The sequence below is a fragment of the Canis aureus genome, chromosome 24, assembly GCF_053574225.1.
Source record: "Canis aureus isolate CA01 chromosome 24, VMU_Caureus_v.1.0, whole genome shotgun sequence".
NCBI lineage: Eukaryota > Metazoa > Chordata > Mammalia > Carnivora > Canidae > Canis > Canis aureus.
In genome coordinates, this window is record NC_135634.1 from 4,883,423 (window position 1) to 4,901,540 (window position 18,118).

Sequence of the window (18,118 nt, forward strand, 5' to 3'; positions counted from 1 at the left end):
CAGCTTACAGGTCAGAAGTGCAAAAACTGAAAAGGACTACCCTGAGCTTTTTGCAGTTAAATGACTTGGAAAAGCCATTTAAACTTAGATTTTGTTTTGTTTTGTTTTCACTTGTCTTATGAGTTATTGTGTAGTTTATAAAAACAAACAAACATGTAAAGGTAAATTTTATTTGGTTACTCTAAATGAATTCAATATTGAAGTATTAATTGCATGAGGAAAATTTTTCTGTTTTTATTAGATTATTACTTGTTTATTTGTGGACTCTTGATTGAGAGTATCTTATGTGCCAGCCTCAGGGTTTGATAATAACCTGCAGCTTTGCCTACAAGGAGGGGAGACACACGAACCAACACAGTGATTATATATATATATATATATATATATATATATATATATATCTCACCGACATTAGGGATAGGGAGAGGAATTGGTGTTTCCAGACAAAAGAAGCTGCATGTGCAAAGATCTGAGGAAGAGGCAGAAAAGAAAAAAAAAATAAAAATAAAAAACAGAGAGATTGATAAATTGAGATTGCAAGTCTTTCCTTCCTTCCATATTGAAGTGGGAGGAACATGTGGGCAGGACTGAGTGGGAGGACCCAGAGAAAAGGCTGGGATAGTAAGAGATAAGGAATGAAGGGCATGCCTGAAGGCCTTATAATCAGTAGAAAAAAATTTATCTTTATTCTGAGTTTAATGGAAAGTCACTTAAGAATGGTAAATGATGGATTAGATTTGCATTTTCTTAAGATTACTTTGGCTGCAGACTGTAGAATGGATGGGAGGGAAATGAGAGTGGAAGCTGAAGACCCAATGGAGAAAAGTAGCTTGAAAGAGAACAGTGGGATTAAGGGAGAAGTGACTGACTTCTAGATCTTAGTAGGTCTGATGGTCAGGATTTTGTGACTAAGGGCCACTGAGGCAATAGGAAGAGTCAGCATGGTAGATATAAGAGGGAACAGATTGGGGGGCATTGTCAGGAAGATGAAGAATTTAGTTTTAGGTTGCTGACTTTAGGTCAGGAGGTAGTTGAATTATAGGTTGGCTGAGAGTCATCAGCAGGAAAATGGAAATGAATTCCATGGGAGTGGGTATAATTATGTAGAATGAAAAGAAAAAAAAAGATCAATGGCAAATATCTGGGGGACACTAATAATTTAAGAGTCAAGGAAAAAAAATGCAGAGAAAGGTATTGGAACTCAGTGACCAGAGGACTGCCTGGGGAATATGGGGTTATCATGCAAGGAGAAGAGAGAGATTTGAGGTGGGGATGTTCAACCTCCCATCTCAGTGTGTCACATGCTGCAGGGAGTTCAGACAATGGAGCAACAGAGACTTGTCTACTGGACTTAATAACAAAAAAGTTGGTGACTGTCAGCACTACAATTTCAGTCAAAGGTGTATGTGAATGCAAAACCCAGACTGTGGTAAAAAAGGAGTGAACGAAGCCAAGAAGTGGAAGCAACTCTTTCAGAAAATCTAGATGATAGGAGGAAAAAGAGTGAGAGCTGGGATCCCAATTGCTGCCTTGGACAATTTGCATTGACTCACTCAAGGACCTTCTTAAAGACCAGCCTTTATTGACTGGATAATTTCCCTCCACAACTGCTCTGACTGTTCCTGGCAACCTTGGTCTCCTCCTAATTCCTGAGTGATGCTCCCAAGGTCTTATCATTTTTCCTACTTGCTCTCTCCCTCCTGAGTTAATTTAGGACAAGGGAGTCCCATCCAGAGAATAACAGTGTATTATAAGGAAATGAGCACTTTTAAAAACACTGCTCTTCATATATGATGAGATTCTTTGGCTAAACTGTTGTGTCAAATCTGATATACTGAAAGTGGCATAAATGTGGGAACAGAGAGTGTTATTAAGATATTTTAGCTATATTTTAGAATAGAAGTAGTACTGAGAGTAAGAAAAAGCCATTCCATCACCAAAGCAAATCTAATCATTCTAAATGTTTTTTATCATGAGGTAGTGAGCTCTGTCACAAATGATTGGATCCTGCATACTGATTTCATAAATCAATTTCTTCCATCAATGCTTTCTCATGGCATTGTAATCATAAATCAAATTGTATGGAGAAGCTTTTGGAAGATTGGAACATAAATGTCCCCTTGAACTTTAGTTCTGCTGGGATTACAAGTCAGGACAGTTGTGAGTAGTCCAAGTACAGGAGAACAAGCTCACAGATGTTGCTGATTCTGAGCACAAGGTAGACAAGTCTCTAAGTGAGATGGCTTTTTGTCCCTGGGAAAAGTTGAAGAAGTCAGTGGAATCCATGGAGAAGAGGAAACTTTGCAATTAATGAAGGATAGCGTCCGAAGGAGGGGGGAGATCATGTGGTGGAACACATTATTCTCATAAGTTGGAAGGAACCCAAACCAGGAGGCAGCAAAATTTCTAAAAGGGAAAAGGAATTCAGGCAGAACTGTGGATTTCATTCAGCTCTGTAAGGGGTATAGGATAAACTGTCTGCACGGTCACTGAAGCAAAGAGTACAAATAAGCTTGAAATACTTTGATATTTATATGGAAGGGCTGATTGAGAGCATCAATAGTACAGACAGAAAAATTTTAAGTCTCATAAATGCCAGGTTTATTGAACTGAATAGGATCCTTTTTCCCATTCTACAATTTGTTGGGTTCTTTGGCTTATTCCTACTTTCCTTGTGTCCTCATGAACATTTTCATGACATATGGTATGCCCTACTTTATCAAACTACTTCTCAATTCAAAAACTCAGTGATCCAAGCCATGGTTACCTATCTTCCAGTTTGACTTCTTTCCGCTCACTTTTCTAAGCAAGAGAATATTTGTTATAATTTCCATGATGAAATAGAACATTGGAACGATCCTTAGAAACCCTCCAATTCAAGTAGTTTCTATCAAATTTGTAGATGGTGCCTATGAAATCATTGTGGATCAGTTTTCCTCACAGGTTTAAGGGCCCTAAAGCTGGTCTTCTTTTGGGAGTAGAGTGAATTTGTTTTCTGCGTGGTTGGTCTTTCACTCCCTCATTCATTCTACAAATGTTACTAAGCCATCTTATGTGCCAAGAACTGGGGGAAAAAAGTAAGACTTTAAGGTTTGCAAAGCACTTTCAAATGTATTATTATTCCAACTCTAAAATAAATGTGTGAAGCAGATGATCATGTCATTCTCCTGCTTATGAGTGCTCAGCAGCAATCCCCAGCTATAAGATAATGCCTGAACCTAATATGGCATTAGATTTAAGCCCTGGCTGTCTGAAACTGTCTCCCACCAGTCCTTGGAAGTGCCATAACTAGCAATTTTGTCATCCCAGGGTCATCAGCAGGAGGCTTACCCTCAGATCCTCAGAAATGGAGGTGTATGGGGGTAAGATGGAAAGGAGTGACCTCTTCACATAAACTCTTTGCTCTTGATCTTGTATTTCAGGTTCCTTCTCTCTACCCAGTAAAAGTGCCCTGGAGGGTATCTAGCTACAGCCTCTAAGGTGCTGTTCAGAGACCAGGACACCAAGAATTAAGGTGTCATACCAGGAGTAGAAGGCTGAGACACTTTGAAAGGTGGTCCTGTGATGGTCTGCTTTCCTGCCTGTGTGTTATGTGCTAATGACGTGGAACACTATACAATTCCCAAACATGCTAAGTAAGCCCACTCAGACCTCCATGTCTTTGGACTCGGTGTTGCTACTGGAATACTTTCTTCAGCACCCATCCATGTAGCAAACAGCTGACTCAAGCATCCTCCACTTGGGAACAGACTTCCTTGTTTGTGTGTCTGCTGAACCTTACTTCCTTTAGAGCTAGTTTTACAACTACTAAGTTCCTTTTTTTTTTTTTTTTTTTTTTTTTACAACTACTAAGTTCTAATAGCAGTTTGTCTTCACTTGTAGTCATTCAGCTGAGTCTGGGTTGGCATGACACCATGCATTCATTTCTATTAAGTGAAAACAACCACCAAAACATTTGGAATTGGATAGCAAAAGCAAGTGGTTAATATTATTTTTAAGTTGCCAACCAGTTGTTTTCATACATATATCCTTTGTGTGAGTAAGGAGAGCATGTAGATCACATCAGTAGATGGAAGACAGAGCAAGAAGTCAATTCGCTGCGTAAGGAATCTTTTTTTTTTTCCTGTTCTCTTTTCCTCCCACATAAATCTGTGAAAGCTTTGTCTTGGTTTATAGATTTGTTGGCTGAATCTGAGTGATTGAAATTATAGAGGTTCAATAACCATTTTTACTCTGTAATCTTCAGATGATCATCCTTTAGATAATAATTTAAAATTTAATTTGGAGGAAGATGGACTTCTTTGTAACTCAAATAGCATCTCCTCAGAAAAGTCTCACTTTCTACTCCTGTCTAAACTTTCAATCACATTTAATTCTTTCTATCTCCTTTTCCTACTTTATTTTTTCTCCTATTCACTTAAATTATCAAACCTACTATATATTTTACTTGTTTATCTTATTATTGTCTGTCCTTCATTAAAATGTAAATTTCTTGAAGGATTTTTGTGTTTTGTTTACTTTTGGATCCCAAGAACAAAAAACAATGACTGGTATATAGGTGGTCAAGAAATATTTGCTAAATGAATGGACACCTTCTTTTCATCAGAAATGAATCTGCTGCAAGAAGGGGTACCCTGTGGCTCTTGCATGTTTGTCCCCATGCTCCCAGGCTGTCCATGGGTCTGAGATGTGTGTTCACACTCCAGAAGCAGGGCTCTTTCTTAGTATGCACAGGTTCAGCCTCAAGCACGTCAATGACAAAGGGGGCCATGTGGAACCTAGGTCCATAGTTAGGTAGGAGAACAACACCTGGTGCTCTTTTCTCCATTTTCATTGACCACGTGTTCATACTGGTCTGGGGCGTACTATAAACTTTAAATGTTTAGTTATTTCTTCCTCAACCTGCCTTTGTGAGTAAACATTTTCCCAAATATTTATATTAAAAATGGCTATTTCTGAATGAAAGGAAGAGAGGAGTAAAGCATAATAATGAAATTGTAGAACTTAAAGCCCAATTTCTTTTTAGTTGAAGCTCTGATTCTGCCACTTACTACTTTTGTGATTTCCTTAGTTTCCTCATCTGTAAAATGGGAATAAGAATGATACCTACCTCATAGAGTGTTATGAGTGAACACATAAAACTCTTAAAAGATTTTGACTCTGTAAGTGTTGGCTATTAATACTATGTATTATTCCTGCTTGAATAATGGCCTTGAACTAAACCAGTTTACTTTTATTACTAGTGGTAAACATGTTTAGATATTTTTAATTTTATTACAACTGATATTATAGTAAATGAATCTGGCATTTTATTTTTTAAAAAGATTTTATTTATTTATTCATGAGAGACACACAGAGAGAGGCAGAGACACAGGCAGAGGGAGAAGCAGGCTCTCTGCAGGAAGCCTAGATCCAGGCATTCCAGGATCACACCCTGAGCCAAAAGCAGAAGCCCAACCGCTGAGCCACCCAGGCGTCTCAAATCTGGCATTTTATTAACCAGTATTCCCTCTGGACTGGTATTTATGCATGTAGACCACAAAAATAATGTTTAGGGGCACATGGTTGGCTCAGTGGTTGAGCGTCTGCCTTTGGCTTAGGTTGTGATCCTGGGGTCCTGGGATCGAGACCCCCCCACATCAGGCTCTTCACAGGGAACCTACTTTTCCCTCTGCCTATGTCTTTGCCTCTGTGTGTGTGTGTCTCATGAATAAATAAATAAAATCTTTTTTAAAAAATTATGTTTATAATGTTATATGTCTGGGTCCCCGGGACATCTTGAATTATCTTCTGAATTATCAGGGTTACTACAGCTCTGGGGTTGAGTGAATTTTATGGTCAAAAGAAACTAGAAGCTACTTTTGTGAAAAGTAGTAATCCATAGGTAGCAATGTGCAAAAATGCTTTAATAAGTTTATATTCTTGAATGCAAGGGATAATTAGTACGAAGACTACTCTAAATATAAGGAAATAAGGACAGTCTGGAAATCAACAATATTCTGTGCAGCCAAACAGCTCATACTGGGAGTTCAGAGGTGCTGGTCAATTAGGCCAACGCTGGATGATTTGGGCAAATAGATAGAGGTGTCCATGTTGCTTGACTCATCTCAATCTGACTTTCCTAGATCATTCATTGGACTGTAACCACAAATCCCTCCAGCATATTTATTATGCTTCATAAATCAAATGGTGCTCACCAGCAGTTTTGGTTCTTGATCTCTCTACCATTATTGCTTGCATTATGACACATTACTCTGTCCCTAACATGCACAGTCCTTGGGAAGGGGATAGGCTGAAATAAGTAAATACTGCTGTTGAGTTCTTCCCTTCATGGGTCTTCACTGAGGTTGTGGGGAGAGACTCATATAGGGAGTAAATGAAAGCAGAATAGTAGAGGTTGAATAAAGAAGAATAGAAAAGAGATTAAATTCATGAAGGCTAGGAAAGTAGATGGTAAGCAGAAAAAAAAAGGGGTGGGGGGATTTGAACCTTCAGGTGCCAAAAGTTCTAAATTATGTTTGCTTGATGTTTGCATAGACAGTATTTACTCACTACATAATGAGCAATATAGCGTCAGCTTACATACAATTTCTACTTAATCCTCACAACTTATAAGGAAATAACTAATCTCTTTAGGTTACTAAGATCTGGAGGCTCAGAGAAGTTGCCGATGGTCACAGAGGTAATATTTAGGGCTTAGGGATTTGAACAAAGCTCTGAATCCGTACCCTGTGTTCTGTGGCATGTAGAGTTAGTTAAATAAGGCAGGCAGGTAGTTGAGGAACTATTCAAAAATGTCACCTATTCACAAGAGGCTAGAATCATAAGGGATAAGCCATATAGTGCATAAAGAATGATAGCTTTCTCGGGAATGGATTTTTTAAAGGAGTAAAATTTTAAATGCTTTAATGCTTCAACTTTACTCAAGTATTAGAGTTTTATTGGAACATTAGTCACACATGATGTTGAAAATACTGGAATAAGAGTTATCATGGACTAAAAATGATTCAGAGAGTATAGCAAGGGCCAAATGGGGACAAGTAAAGGGAGGAGAGGAAGGGACTGGGAGAGGTGCGTGTGTGTGTGTGTGTGTGTGTGTGTGTGTGTGTGTGTATAAGAGAGAGATAGAGGAAAGGAGGAAGGGAGGTGAATGTGTGGTGGAGGAGGAAGGGAAGAGAGTTGTGTGCTAACACTAATTCTAAGCTAAGACCGTTTCCATGGCTAGAAGATGAGCAGATATGATATTTGTAGCAGGGAGAATAAGTCTCCACCCACTCCCATACCCCATCCAGGTTGGATCTGAATAGGGCTTTTTGTCTATCTCTAGCATATTTTCCACAAAACAGCTAGAGTAATATTTCTTAAACATAAATTCAATTATTTAATGGCTCTGCTTAAAATCCTTCTGTGGATTCCCACTGCACTCAGAATAAATCCCAAACTCTTACTATAACCTACCAAGCCTTACATGTTCCATCCTGGTGCACCTCTAACTCCCTTCTCTGCACCACAGCACTGTGACTTCTCTATTCCCATAAGCTGAGACATTTCCTGCCATAGGGCCTTTGTACATTCTACTTCTTTTGGGAGAATATTCTTCCCAACATACTTCAATATGTATGATCTCATCAAAAAGGTCCTCCCGTACCACCCTATCTTAAATAACTTTCCCTTGTTGTCTATCATTTCACCATTTTATTCTCTTCCTAATGCTAACTGTAATTATGCATCTTGTTTATTCATTTGTTTTGTGTCTTTTTCACTAGATTGTAAGCTAGCTTGAGGGCACGTACCATATCTGCTTGCTATGTCCAGTGCCAAGGGACTTATGTCTCCTTACAGTGTTCAGCATGGCAAAGACCCTACTTCAAAATGGATCTTTTCTGAGATAAAGAAAAGCAGACAGTGCTTGCAATGCTTTAAGGAAGTCTTTATATAGTCATATGTGACTAGGGGGGTCAGTGAGCTCTGTTGCAACAAAAAAGGAGTGATTATTCCTTTGAAAAGGTGGACATATAGGCACAGTTTTAAAGTAGAAGGATGAGCATAGGAACTACTGTACTCTGCTTGCCATTAAAGGCAGGGTGAAATTGAGGTAAATGGACTCTGAAAATTGAGGTATGGTCTTTAAACCTCGAGAACTCTTGTTTGTTCATGGGAGTGCTGTATGTGTATGGAAGAAAGTGTATGTGCGTGAGTTTCTCTGTGTTTGAGTCTATGTACATGCACACAGACACATGTGGGATTTAAGAGCTGCCCACTGGATAACCAGAAGAAAGAGAAGCACAGTTATTCTCTCACAGATGGAGAGATTCCAAGTCCTGGGAGACTTGGAGCTTCCCTTGAACTCCTCCCCCACAGCCTTCCCTCCAACACCCACCCACACTCACCCCCTCCACACACACACCCTTGGAGCATTCTACCCTGAGTAATGCAGGCTCTGGGAAATGTGGTACTAAAGGCTTGGTTCTCTGTGTTATACCACCTGGGATGGATCCTGGTGGACTTTCCAAAGCAAAGTGAGACCTGGCATTGACTTGAAGTGGCAGCCTCTCCAACAGGGAAAGGCAGACCTCAGGCAGAGCCAATTCTAGAAGCTGGCATTTCTCCCTGAGAATGTTTCTTTCTTTCTTCTTTCTTTCTTTCTTTCTTTCTTTCTTTCTTTCTTTCTTTCTTTCTTTCTTTCTTTCTTTCTCTTTCTTTCTTTTTTTTAAAGATTTTATTTGTGCATTTATTTTAGAGAGAGACTGTGTGCACATACCTGTGTGAGCAGGGGGAGGGCAGAGGGGAAAGAGGGGAAAGAATCCCAAGCAGATTTCATGCTGAGCTTGAAGCCCAACACAGGGCTCCTTTTCATGATCTTGAGATCATGACCTGAAACCAAAAGTTGGAGGCTTAACCGACTGAGCCACCCAGGCAGCCCAAGAATGATTCATTTTTTAGATGTGCTACTGTTGCCTTTGGATTGTGAGAACAATCTGGTATACTAATACAGTATAAAATGTCTTCTCTGATTTTATAAATCCCATCAGTTTGCCCCTAGTCCTCTAACGTCATCTGTTATATGTGCATGGTCTCATGAAAGTGGTGTTGTGAGAAAGAAGGGAGGTAACTTTCCTCATGTCCCTCTTATACTGAGCCGAGTATGATTGCGGCAGTTTTCCACTGAGGGGGGGTGGGCTGGAATTCAGTCTTACAGGAAAGTGAGTAAGATTGGGGTGGGAGATGCTGTGAGCTGCGCACGGAAGGGGAACTTAGCTTGGAGAAACAGCAATTGCTTAGGCAGTGGACGAGAGGTAAGACCTGTCTCCACAAATACCCTAGAGCAATATATGTGACCCTTCCTTTGCCACCATGTGTCACACTGATCATAAGCATCACCTGAGGTCCTTGTTACAACTATTAGTTCTCCAGCTCCACTCAGGAGGTCTGGGCTGTGGCCTGGGAACCAGGATATTTTCCAAGCATCCAAGTGAATCCTCTGATCAGGGAAGTATGGGACTCAGTGCTCCAAGGCTAGGGCACTCTTGCAGGGGCAGAGGGAAGCTGACATTGGGGTCACTCATTAGTGACCCTGCTTCAGAGAGGATTCTCTCTTCAGAGAGAATGACAGAAAAACCTCCTTAGGAGAGCAGATTGTAGACCACCTCACTGAACACAGTAAGAGAAGAACCAGAATTTCAACGGACTCTACTTCTTTATTTATAAACCAGTCTTCCAACCTTTCTGAACTTCTTAGACAACATAAATTCATCTCAAACTGTACAATCTTTTATCTTGGTCAACCTGACAAGTCCTAATTTTTATTCATGAATGTTGTTTCTAATTACATTGCTTAACCTGGAGAGCAAGAACCATTGCGGCAGTGGGGGGCAGGCAGGGGTATGCCTGCAGTTTTTAAAAAGCAGTTTTACTTTCAGAAGGAAAGAGTATAAAGTTACCCCTTAGAACACATCATACTCAGATTGTCCTATTGTGTGGCAAACTTGTTCCTTTATTATTATTTTTTAAATCACTGTATCCATATCCTTTCTTCCTTAATAACCAAAATAGCGCAAAATTATTAATCAAAAAGCAAAAGTGATAACACAGATGCCTCTGTAATTCTGTAGCTTTCACACAACTTTTAATTGGGAGTGTGTGAAAAATATATATACATTAGTACATACACATACATACACACACACACACACATATTGAGACACTGCTGATAATGATCTAAAATAGTGGAGTTCTTCTAGTCCAGCATTTATACTACATAACACTGCAACGTACTGCCATACTTTAAATGGCAGCAAAGGCAAATTTTTCACTAACTACACGTTTTAGGGCAGCAACTCTGTGCAGGTCTTACAGTGTCTGGGGACATTTTTGATATAAGTGGTCTGATTTAAGTGAAGCTTCTGGATTAAGAAAAAGAAACCTTTGGATCCTCATTACCAGTCCTCATCTCTCTTAGCATGTTAGCCTGACAAAGATATACCTTGTAAAAATGTTGAATTCTTTATTCTGTTTGAGTTACTAGAGAGTATCACCTGCACAGTCAATCCACAGGGTTTACTGAAGCTCCACTACTTAAGATTAGAAAATGTTTTGAACAAGAATGATCCAGTTGCCATGGGAAAACAGGGCATAGTGATGCAGTGGGCTCTGTAGGCTGACGAAGTTCAGTGTTTATGCTGTGGGCCATTTATTTTTAAAATTAAATTAAAATTCTTACTCTGAAGAAGCTGTAGTTTATTTGCTTTGTTTTGTTTTTAGGGGAAACTTGATTTCTTCCATATTCCAAGTCTGTGCTCACATATATGCTTCATTTCATGGACAAAGCCCCCAAGCTCAGGGCATGGGCAACCACAGTATGGTGGCTCCCAGGATCACTAAGCTCCCAGCAGTGATATAACTTGACTGTCTATGATTTTTAATAAAAACATACATCCTAGAATTCTAATGCAAAGTCTTATGTTGACATAGAACAACTAATTATCAGAGACATGTAACATTCGTGGAGTATATAATAACATGTATATTAGTAATTTAGTCAATTAAGTTTTGCAACCTAATGAGTGAACAAGCATCTGACATCTGGGAGCCTTAACAGAATTCTGCACTAAAATTATAAAAACTATGAAACTGAATAAAGGAACATGCTTACATGACTGCTAGGAGTTATTACTGCAGAAAACAGAACTAAGTGAATATTTTCCTTATGCTTAATTTCCACTAATGGAAAGTATAGATATAAAACTCCTTGGTGTCTCTTAGGGTGTTTCTCTTCGTAACAGCAATTATCACAAAGAATTATACAACTGTAGGGGTATTATGACTATAACATAAGTAGGAAAAAAAACCTCAAGAGGCAAAAATACATCACAGACTGCATCATAACGCATATTTGCCTTGCTATTAAAAGTTAAACTCTTCCAAAACTTTTCCATGACTTAATTCATCAATAAATGTGATTTTCATTTTTTATATTGAAAATAAAACATTTAGCATATTTTGCCTCCGGTTTTAGGAATATTATATATTAAATCTAAATTGACTCCTTTTTCTTTTTTTTAATTTGGTGTTTCCACTTTATCTTTTAAATATGGAGACTATCTTCTAAGGAGATCAGACTTAATTTTGCCAGTTTCTGCTAGCTTGGTTGGTGTCACGGTTTTGTAAGAGAAATGAAGCACAAGAGTCCATATTCAGCACCCACTGTGAGGCTGCCTCAGTTGAGTTCTACCTCAAGCGTCCAGCAGAGTGAAATGAACTGATATCCACCTTGAAGAGGTCCACTCCGACTTGTCAAGTGGTTTGTGTGAAATTCTGCCCCTTGAGGTTTGCACACATATCTCTGAGTCCGCATCAACTCCTACATTCACAAATGAAAAGCATCATGAATGGAACAAGAAATGAGGGGTGGAGGAGAAGAAATAGCTCTAATTGGTTGGAAAAGAAAGGGGTTATTTCTTTCATGAAGCAACTGCTTGATATGACACTTCCTGCAAGGGAAAACCTAGGCTGCTGCAGCATTCAGGAATCCTTCCATCATCTTCATGAGGAAAGGTTTGAGAAAGTGGACCTTTGAGAGGAAATACTACAGACTTCCAAGTTGGTGAAAGAACTTCCAGCATCGCTTGGATACTCCGGGTAGGAGGAGCTGGAGGAGATGATATTTTTGAGCCTCTGGAGGGCAATGATTAAAAGCAGAAGCAGAAATGCTAAAAGGCTGAGGAATATGGACACATAGATGTAGACATTTGACAGGTGGCCTGAGGAAGGGTCCACTGATGTGGAGAGGGATGTGGGAAATAGCTCAAGGAAAGTTCCATTCTCCACGTTACCCGAAAATACAGATGAAGAGTCAGGTTCAGACATCTTTATGGAGGATCAAAGAATGCACAAGTATGTTAAAAGTCAGTTTCACACAGGGGTTAAAAAGGACAGAATCAGCATTTTTTTTTTTTTTTTATGATCGCATCAGCAAAGATTGCAGGCAGTTAAATCAGCACAACAAAACTTCTTCGTTTTCCAACAAAGGCAGCAGGGGATCAGGTGTCCTTTGTCACTGTGAAAACAAACAAATAAGCAACAAAAGAACAGCTGAGTGCATTATTCACAAAATATCACATTTAAGTCTCGTTTCTAGTTTTCACTTCAAGAAGGGAAGAGAATGAAATTACTTCTCCAGAAACAGATAATGTTTATGTCATAATATTACAAATGATGATATAAAAATGAATTTTTATTTTATTTTACCTCCACAGTACCTAGGTGCCAGGATTCTCCAAGGAACTAAAATAAATAAAAAGGAAAATACATTTCTGATGTGCTCCATCTGCTGTGATTTCAACAGATGCTCCAAGTGGATACTCTGAGAATAGGACCCAAAAAGTCAGTGCCAAGCCTTCCTTCTCCAGAAAATTAACTCTGTACACCTCCAGCCCATGAGCACCTTCCCAGCCAGTATTTATCTCTACCACACTTTGAAGAATCACGCCACGCATGTAATGTAAGTTTGCTTTTTGTTGAGCATTTATAATTTGATTTGTTCAGAAAAATTCATCTTTTGAAATGAGGGGTCATTTCTTCATATTTCTTTTCATTCTTCCTGTGCACGTTCTGCATACTTCAGTACTGAGTAAAAAACTTCAGATTAATTTAGAAAAAAGATCAGATTCCCTCTGAATGGTAGAAAGTAAAAGGTTCCCTGTCAAGAGATGTAGGTTTGAGGCCTGAATTCCCCCTTACCTTTGGGGAGTTGGGCAAATGGCCTACATTTTCTGAGTTTCACTTTTCTCATCTGCAAAATGTATAGCATTTGCCCCATAATCTCACTATGTTTTTCAGGGATCAAGAAAATAGGCATGGAAGCACTTTGTAAATTGTAAAGAGTTGGGCCCAAAGAAAAGTTATGGTGTGTGTGTGTGTGTGTGTGTGTGTGTGTGTGTTAATGGGTGTGGAGAAGGAACAGTTTTCTCTCGGCCAGGAGGCAAAGAATGCTCTTCACCATATACTCCCTCCTAATGCGGTCCCTGTGAGGAACACCAGAAGCAAAGCAGACAGGTAGGTAGCGAGTGGGATACCACATGACTCCCCAGGCTTCCATTGTGGGTGCAATGTGTCTCAGACACCTTCTCCTCTATGACTGGAAAAGTCACAGCCGGTTTCTGCCTGGGCCTCCAGCCCACTTAAGTCCACCTGGGGGTGAGGAATACAGCCTGAGGGAGGATGATCCCTCCGGGCAGATGACTCAAGTCCAGAAAAGATGTTCTCCCTAGCTCTTTATGGCATTGGATCCTTTTGTTGTAAATTTTTAAATCTTCATGTATCAGAGGTAGTGAAATGCTAACATGAAAAGATCCACTCTGCCCCCCTGGCTTTCCCTTTCCCTAAACTCTACCCTGCACTTTGTCTTGAAAGCTTGCCTTTCCCTTCTGTTCTCCAGATCTAATTAAGTACTGATTCTTTGAGGGGTTGACATTGGCTGCTGTGGCCAGAGCTGAGCAGCATTAATGATCTCCGGAAAGGAGGAGACACTTCTGAGAAGGCTGTGATACCATGCAGGCTAATGATCTTAGTGAGTTCCTCAGAGTAGGCCACATACCGTGTCTTAGTAGTTCCTAAAATAATTTGACTCCTACTCCTCATTATGCTTTGCTTGGTGATTTTAATTCCATTAGGCTGCTACAAGCTCCTAACGATCCTTTAAAAAAAAAGAGAGAGAATCACAGTGGGACTCAAATGTGTCACACTGATTTGGCAATCCCTTGCCTTTTTATAGCATGTAAATGTCTTAGCCATTCATCTTTAGGGAAAATAGAGCTTCAGAGGCAACATGAAGTATAGGAAAGAAAACTAGGATAGAAACCTTATGGGCTGAATAGGAAGAAATATTCTTTGTTCTGGAAAGACCTCCCAAGTCTTCAGGAAGGAAACTGAGAGACAAAAAGCTAATTGATTTGACAAAAGAAACATCTCATTAGAAAATAAGCCAGGACTTTGGGCTTTTGCTTATCCCAATTCTTTATGCCATCTGGTCTCAATTTTCCTATCATTTGAGTTGTAAGGATTTTACATCCTCTCTTCCTAGCATAGGTGAAGGGACTATGCGTTTTGTGTTTCTCACAGACCCTTGGTAGAGCAGATAGAGTAGGAATTATTCTTCTTACTTTGTGGATGAGGAAACTGAGGCACAAAGATATGATTTGCTCAGGGTACACAGCTAGACAGTGACAGAGGAGGGACTAGACTCCATGCTTTAACTATGTTCTTAGTTTTCTCAACTGCAACGGAAAGAGGAAAATTATGAAGACTTGTGCCATTAGTTCCTATCTGCCACTTACCCTGAGCGAGCTCACAGTTTAGTCTTTTCAGTTTTCCCATTTGTGCAATAACGTTCACCTTTCCTACCTTGCCAAGAGGTCCTGAGGTAGGCTGTGAGAACATTCCATAACCATCCTTAGGAAATTATAAAAGGCTATCCCAAGTAAAGTCCCAGCAGACAGGTAATTCCTTCTGAATGCCTAGAAAGGCTAAAGGAACCTTCAAAGTCTCTGCTAGCCTTACATTTCTGTCATGTGCAGGTCACAGATTCAGCTGGAATTGGACTCACTACCCAAATCATTTTCTGGGGGTGGGGCCAGAGGTGCAGACAGCGTCACTAGCGTATCAGCAATTTAGAGACAGAGCTCATGACTGGCTACCAGATGACTTGTTAAAACAAAGGCATTTTGTTATATGTAAATATTCCAAGAATACATTTCATATCCTGAAGATCTCCTTCTTTCAGACAAAAGTCCCACTGTGAACTTCAGCTATCTATGGAATAGTTTATAGGACATGAGACTTAAGAATTTGGGGAAAGCACCTCATCTTCCAAGTGCTCTTGGTAGAATGGTGGACATGAACAAATGAAATCTTGTGTCACTATTTGACATTTCTCAATTAAATATATTCTCCTTTAAGTGTTCTCCCAGTATTTCAGATTTAATATCATTTCCAGAATACTTTGTAATTTTAAATGACAGACACAAAAATTTCATTTCACTGTTCTACTCTGAAACAACAGAACATATGCACCGTTAAAGATCATTTTAATTTGATGGCATTGATTCTTACTCTCTTATTGAAGTCTTCAAAATTGATAAATCCTTTTTCTCTCTGGTGAATGTTTTGATAGTCTATCTATAATGTTCAGGATGAAGCCAGTTGTATGTGTTCAGGACTTGTGACCATGTGAATGAGGTCAAAGGTGGCACTGTGAAAATGAAATCGAACAAGTATGTTTCAAGATGATGCGTCTTGGGCTGTTTCTCCGCAAACAGATCAGGTTTAAAGAAAAGAAGAGAGAGACTTCATCTTAAGTGTGTAGCCTTGACCTGTCTCAGGGCAGCACCAGCGTACTGTCATTTTGGTGGCACCTAAAGCCACATGGGCATTATGATGCTTCTTTTCTGAGCCATCCTCAGAATGTGACTTTGGAGAAAGGAAAATGAGACAGCTGGATCATAACATTATAAATGAAGATCTGTGTAAATGCTCTGGTTCATAGCTTCTTTCCCTTTGTCTCTTGTAATAAAAATCTGTGCTGGGAAGAAATCTGCAAAAGGCAGTCAGTCACCGATGGAAGTGAGGAAGAGTGGAACTGTAATGTCATTATGAGCCCAGTGAGGTGGGGAGATGGAGAGACAGCAGATAACAGACAGACCTGAGGGTCTCTGGTTCCATGACACTCAGCAGCATGCCTCTGTGCCTCCTCTGGAAGGATGGAAGCTTTCCTTCCCACGGAGTGATTATGAGAATCATAAAGTTTTAGACGAACAAAAACGTACACTCTGACATGTACCTTCATGCCTGGTAAAAAGAAAAAGAGCCAACAGACCCCAATCTCTGAGTCTGCTCACACAATTAATCAGTGAGAGACCTCTGGTGGCCAGCAGGAGGGCGAAGCCTAGGCCATGGCTTTGACTTCTGTAAAATAATGGCTATGGAACTCAGCCTACAGTCAGCCTCAAATCTGGCACTGCAATTTCTGAGTTTCTGAACTTTATTCAAATACATGTCTATGGGAGTAACAACTATTTGAGAGGTTTTTTGTTGTAGAAAACTGGGATAAGATGCTTTGTTGCTTTGCAGATATAAAGAGTGCCCTGGCTGTTAGGATGTCGAATCAAAATTTTATCATTATCAAGTCCTGCTATGTCATTCTCCAAAAGGCAGTCCTCTCAAACCATTAGTAACGATTTGATAGATTTGATAAAGTATTAACATGACATGGCAAAATGCCTGTTTCTGTCTACAAATACAAACTTTGATATTATAATGTAATGATATACTGGATCTCTTTCTCTATAGAACACATAGAAACTACCATTTCCAAAACCGAGTAGCGACCTTATCATGTTGAAGCAAAGCTGTTTTCAGTTCTACTTAGAAAATAGTATGCTTTGTATGAGACCTAGAGCCATTCTCTCCCATTTGCACAATTATCTTCTCTCTTAATGCTTTTTCTTTGGTTGATGGCCTTTTAGGTCATGTTAGATGAGAGAAGGTTGGTGCTGACATACATACTCCCCATCTACTCTTTCCTAAATATAAATTGTCACTTGCAGTCAATGGCAAACACTTACCCACTGGACTCGCTATAATGCAAATAAAGTTTATTACCTTATGTGCTATCCTTATTCAAAGATGATTCATCCATCCATATATCTGATAACTGTTCTTACTTATTGGTATACTGTTTTAGGAGGGTAGAATTGTATGTGAATTCTGTTTCTGGTTCCATGTAACTATCCAATAAAAAAATAAAATTAAGTAAGGAAATAAACTGAGTCTTTCTCTTATCAAATATTGAATCAGAGTACCATCTTATGAGACGAAATGTAGATGAAGAGTCTGAATAATACACTGGAATTCATGGATCTAAACTGGATAATGTAAGACAAAAATTTAAAACTAACATTTCTCTTTACCCACTGTTCAAATGAATGATCAGAAAACAGAGAGTTTTTTCATAGTACTTTGGTAAAAACTTTTTAAAAATGACAAAGTAATAGTTTCATATCAGATAAAAATTTATTTTAAAATATTTTAATAATTGATTTCTAGGATAGGTCATTAAGTTGCTTTGGATTCAGACCAGTCTCCTGTATTTTTCTACCCTGGTGATGACTTTTGTCTATTTGGATTACTTTTGGGCTCAGTAAAAGACTTCCTTAGCAAAAAAAATATACTCAGAATACTTTTAAGCTAGATCAGGACAGCCCTGATGGCACAGCGGTTTAGCGCCGCCTGCAGCCCAGGGCGTGATCCTGGAGTCCCGGGACCGAGTCCCACGTCGGGCTCTCTGCATGGGGCCTGCTTCTCCCTCTGCCTGTGTCTCTGCCTCTCTCTCTCTCCCTCTGCATCTCTATGAATAAATAAATAAATCTAAAAAAAAAAAAAAAAAAAGCTAGATCAATTATTTTTGTCCTAATTTCTTTAAAAATTAGTTATCCACATAAAGTACAATTTACAATATATTCAGAATATACCTTTCTTAATAGATAAAATGATGTACTGAGTGAAGTTAAAAAAACACACACAAGGGATCCCTGGGTGGCACAGCGGTTTAGCGCCTGCCTTT

The 18,118-nt window shown here is 39.3% G+C and overlaps 1 protein-coding gene and 1 long non-coding RNA gene across 32 annotated transcripts in view; one reads left to right on the top strand and one right to left on the bottom strand.

Annotated features, from left to right (window-relative positions):
- Positions 1–9,678: 9,678 nt before the first annotated feature.
- The window catches only part of SERTM1 (serine rich and transmembrane domain containing 1), a 37,580-nt gene continuing 29,140 nt past the window's right edge, over positions 9,679–18,118 (bottom strand). For 17 of the 31 annotated variants that reach the window (XM_077868035.1, XM_077868034.1, XM_077868044.1 and 14 more), the window contains one exon: positions 9,679–12,556. In XM_077868035.1, coding sequence (XP_077724161.1) covers positions 12,043–12,366 — 324 coding nt within the window. In that variant the 5' untranslated portion in view covers positions 12,367–12,556 and the 3' untranslated portion in view covers positions 9,679–12,042. Of the gene's footprint in view, positions 12,557–12,747; positions 12,784–14,095; positions 14,195–15,609; positions 15,749–17,157; positions 17,283–18,118 lie in introns of those variants that run through there. The other 14 variants (XR_013362755.1, XR_013362750.1, XR_013362757.1 and 11 more) reach the window with 10 other exon arrangements.
- LOC144295682 (uncharacterized) overlaps positions 12,761–18,118 on the top strand; it is a 137,842-nt gene continuing 132,484 nt past the window's right edge. The window contains exon 1 of the long non-coding RNA XR_013362761.1: positions 12,761–13,000. This is a non-coding gene — a long non-coding RNA (uncharacterized LOC144295682). The remainder of the gene's footprint in view (positions 13,001–18,118) is intronic.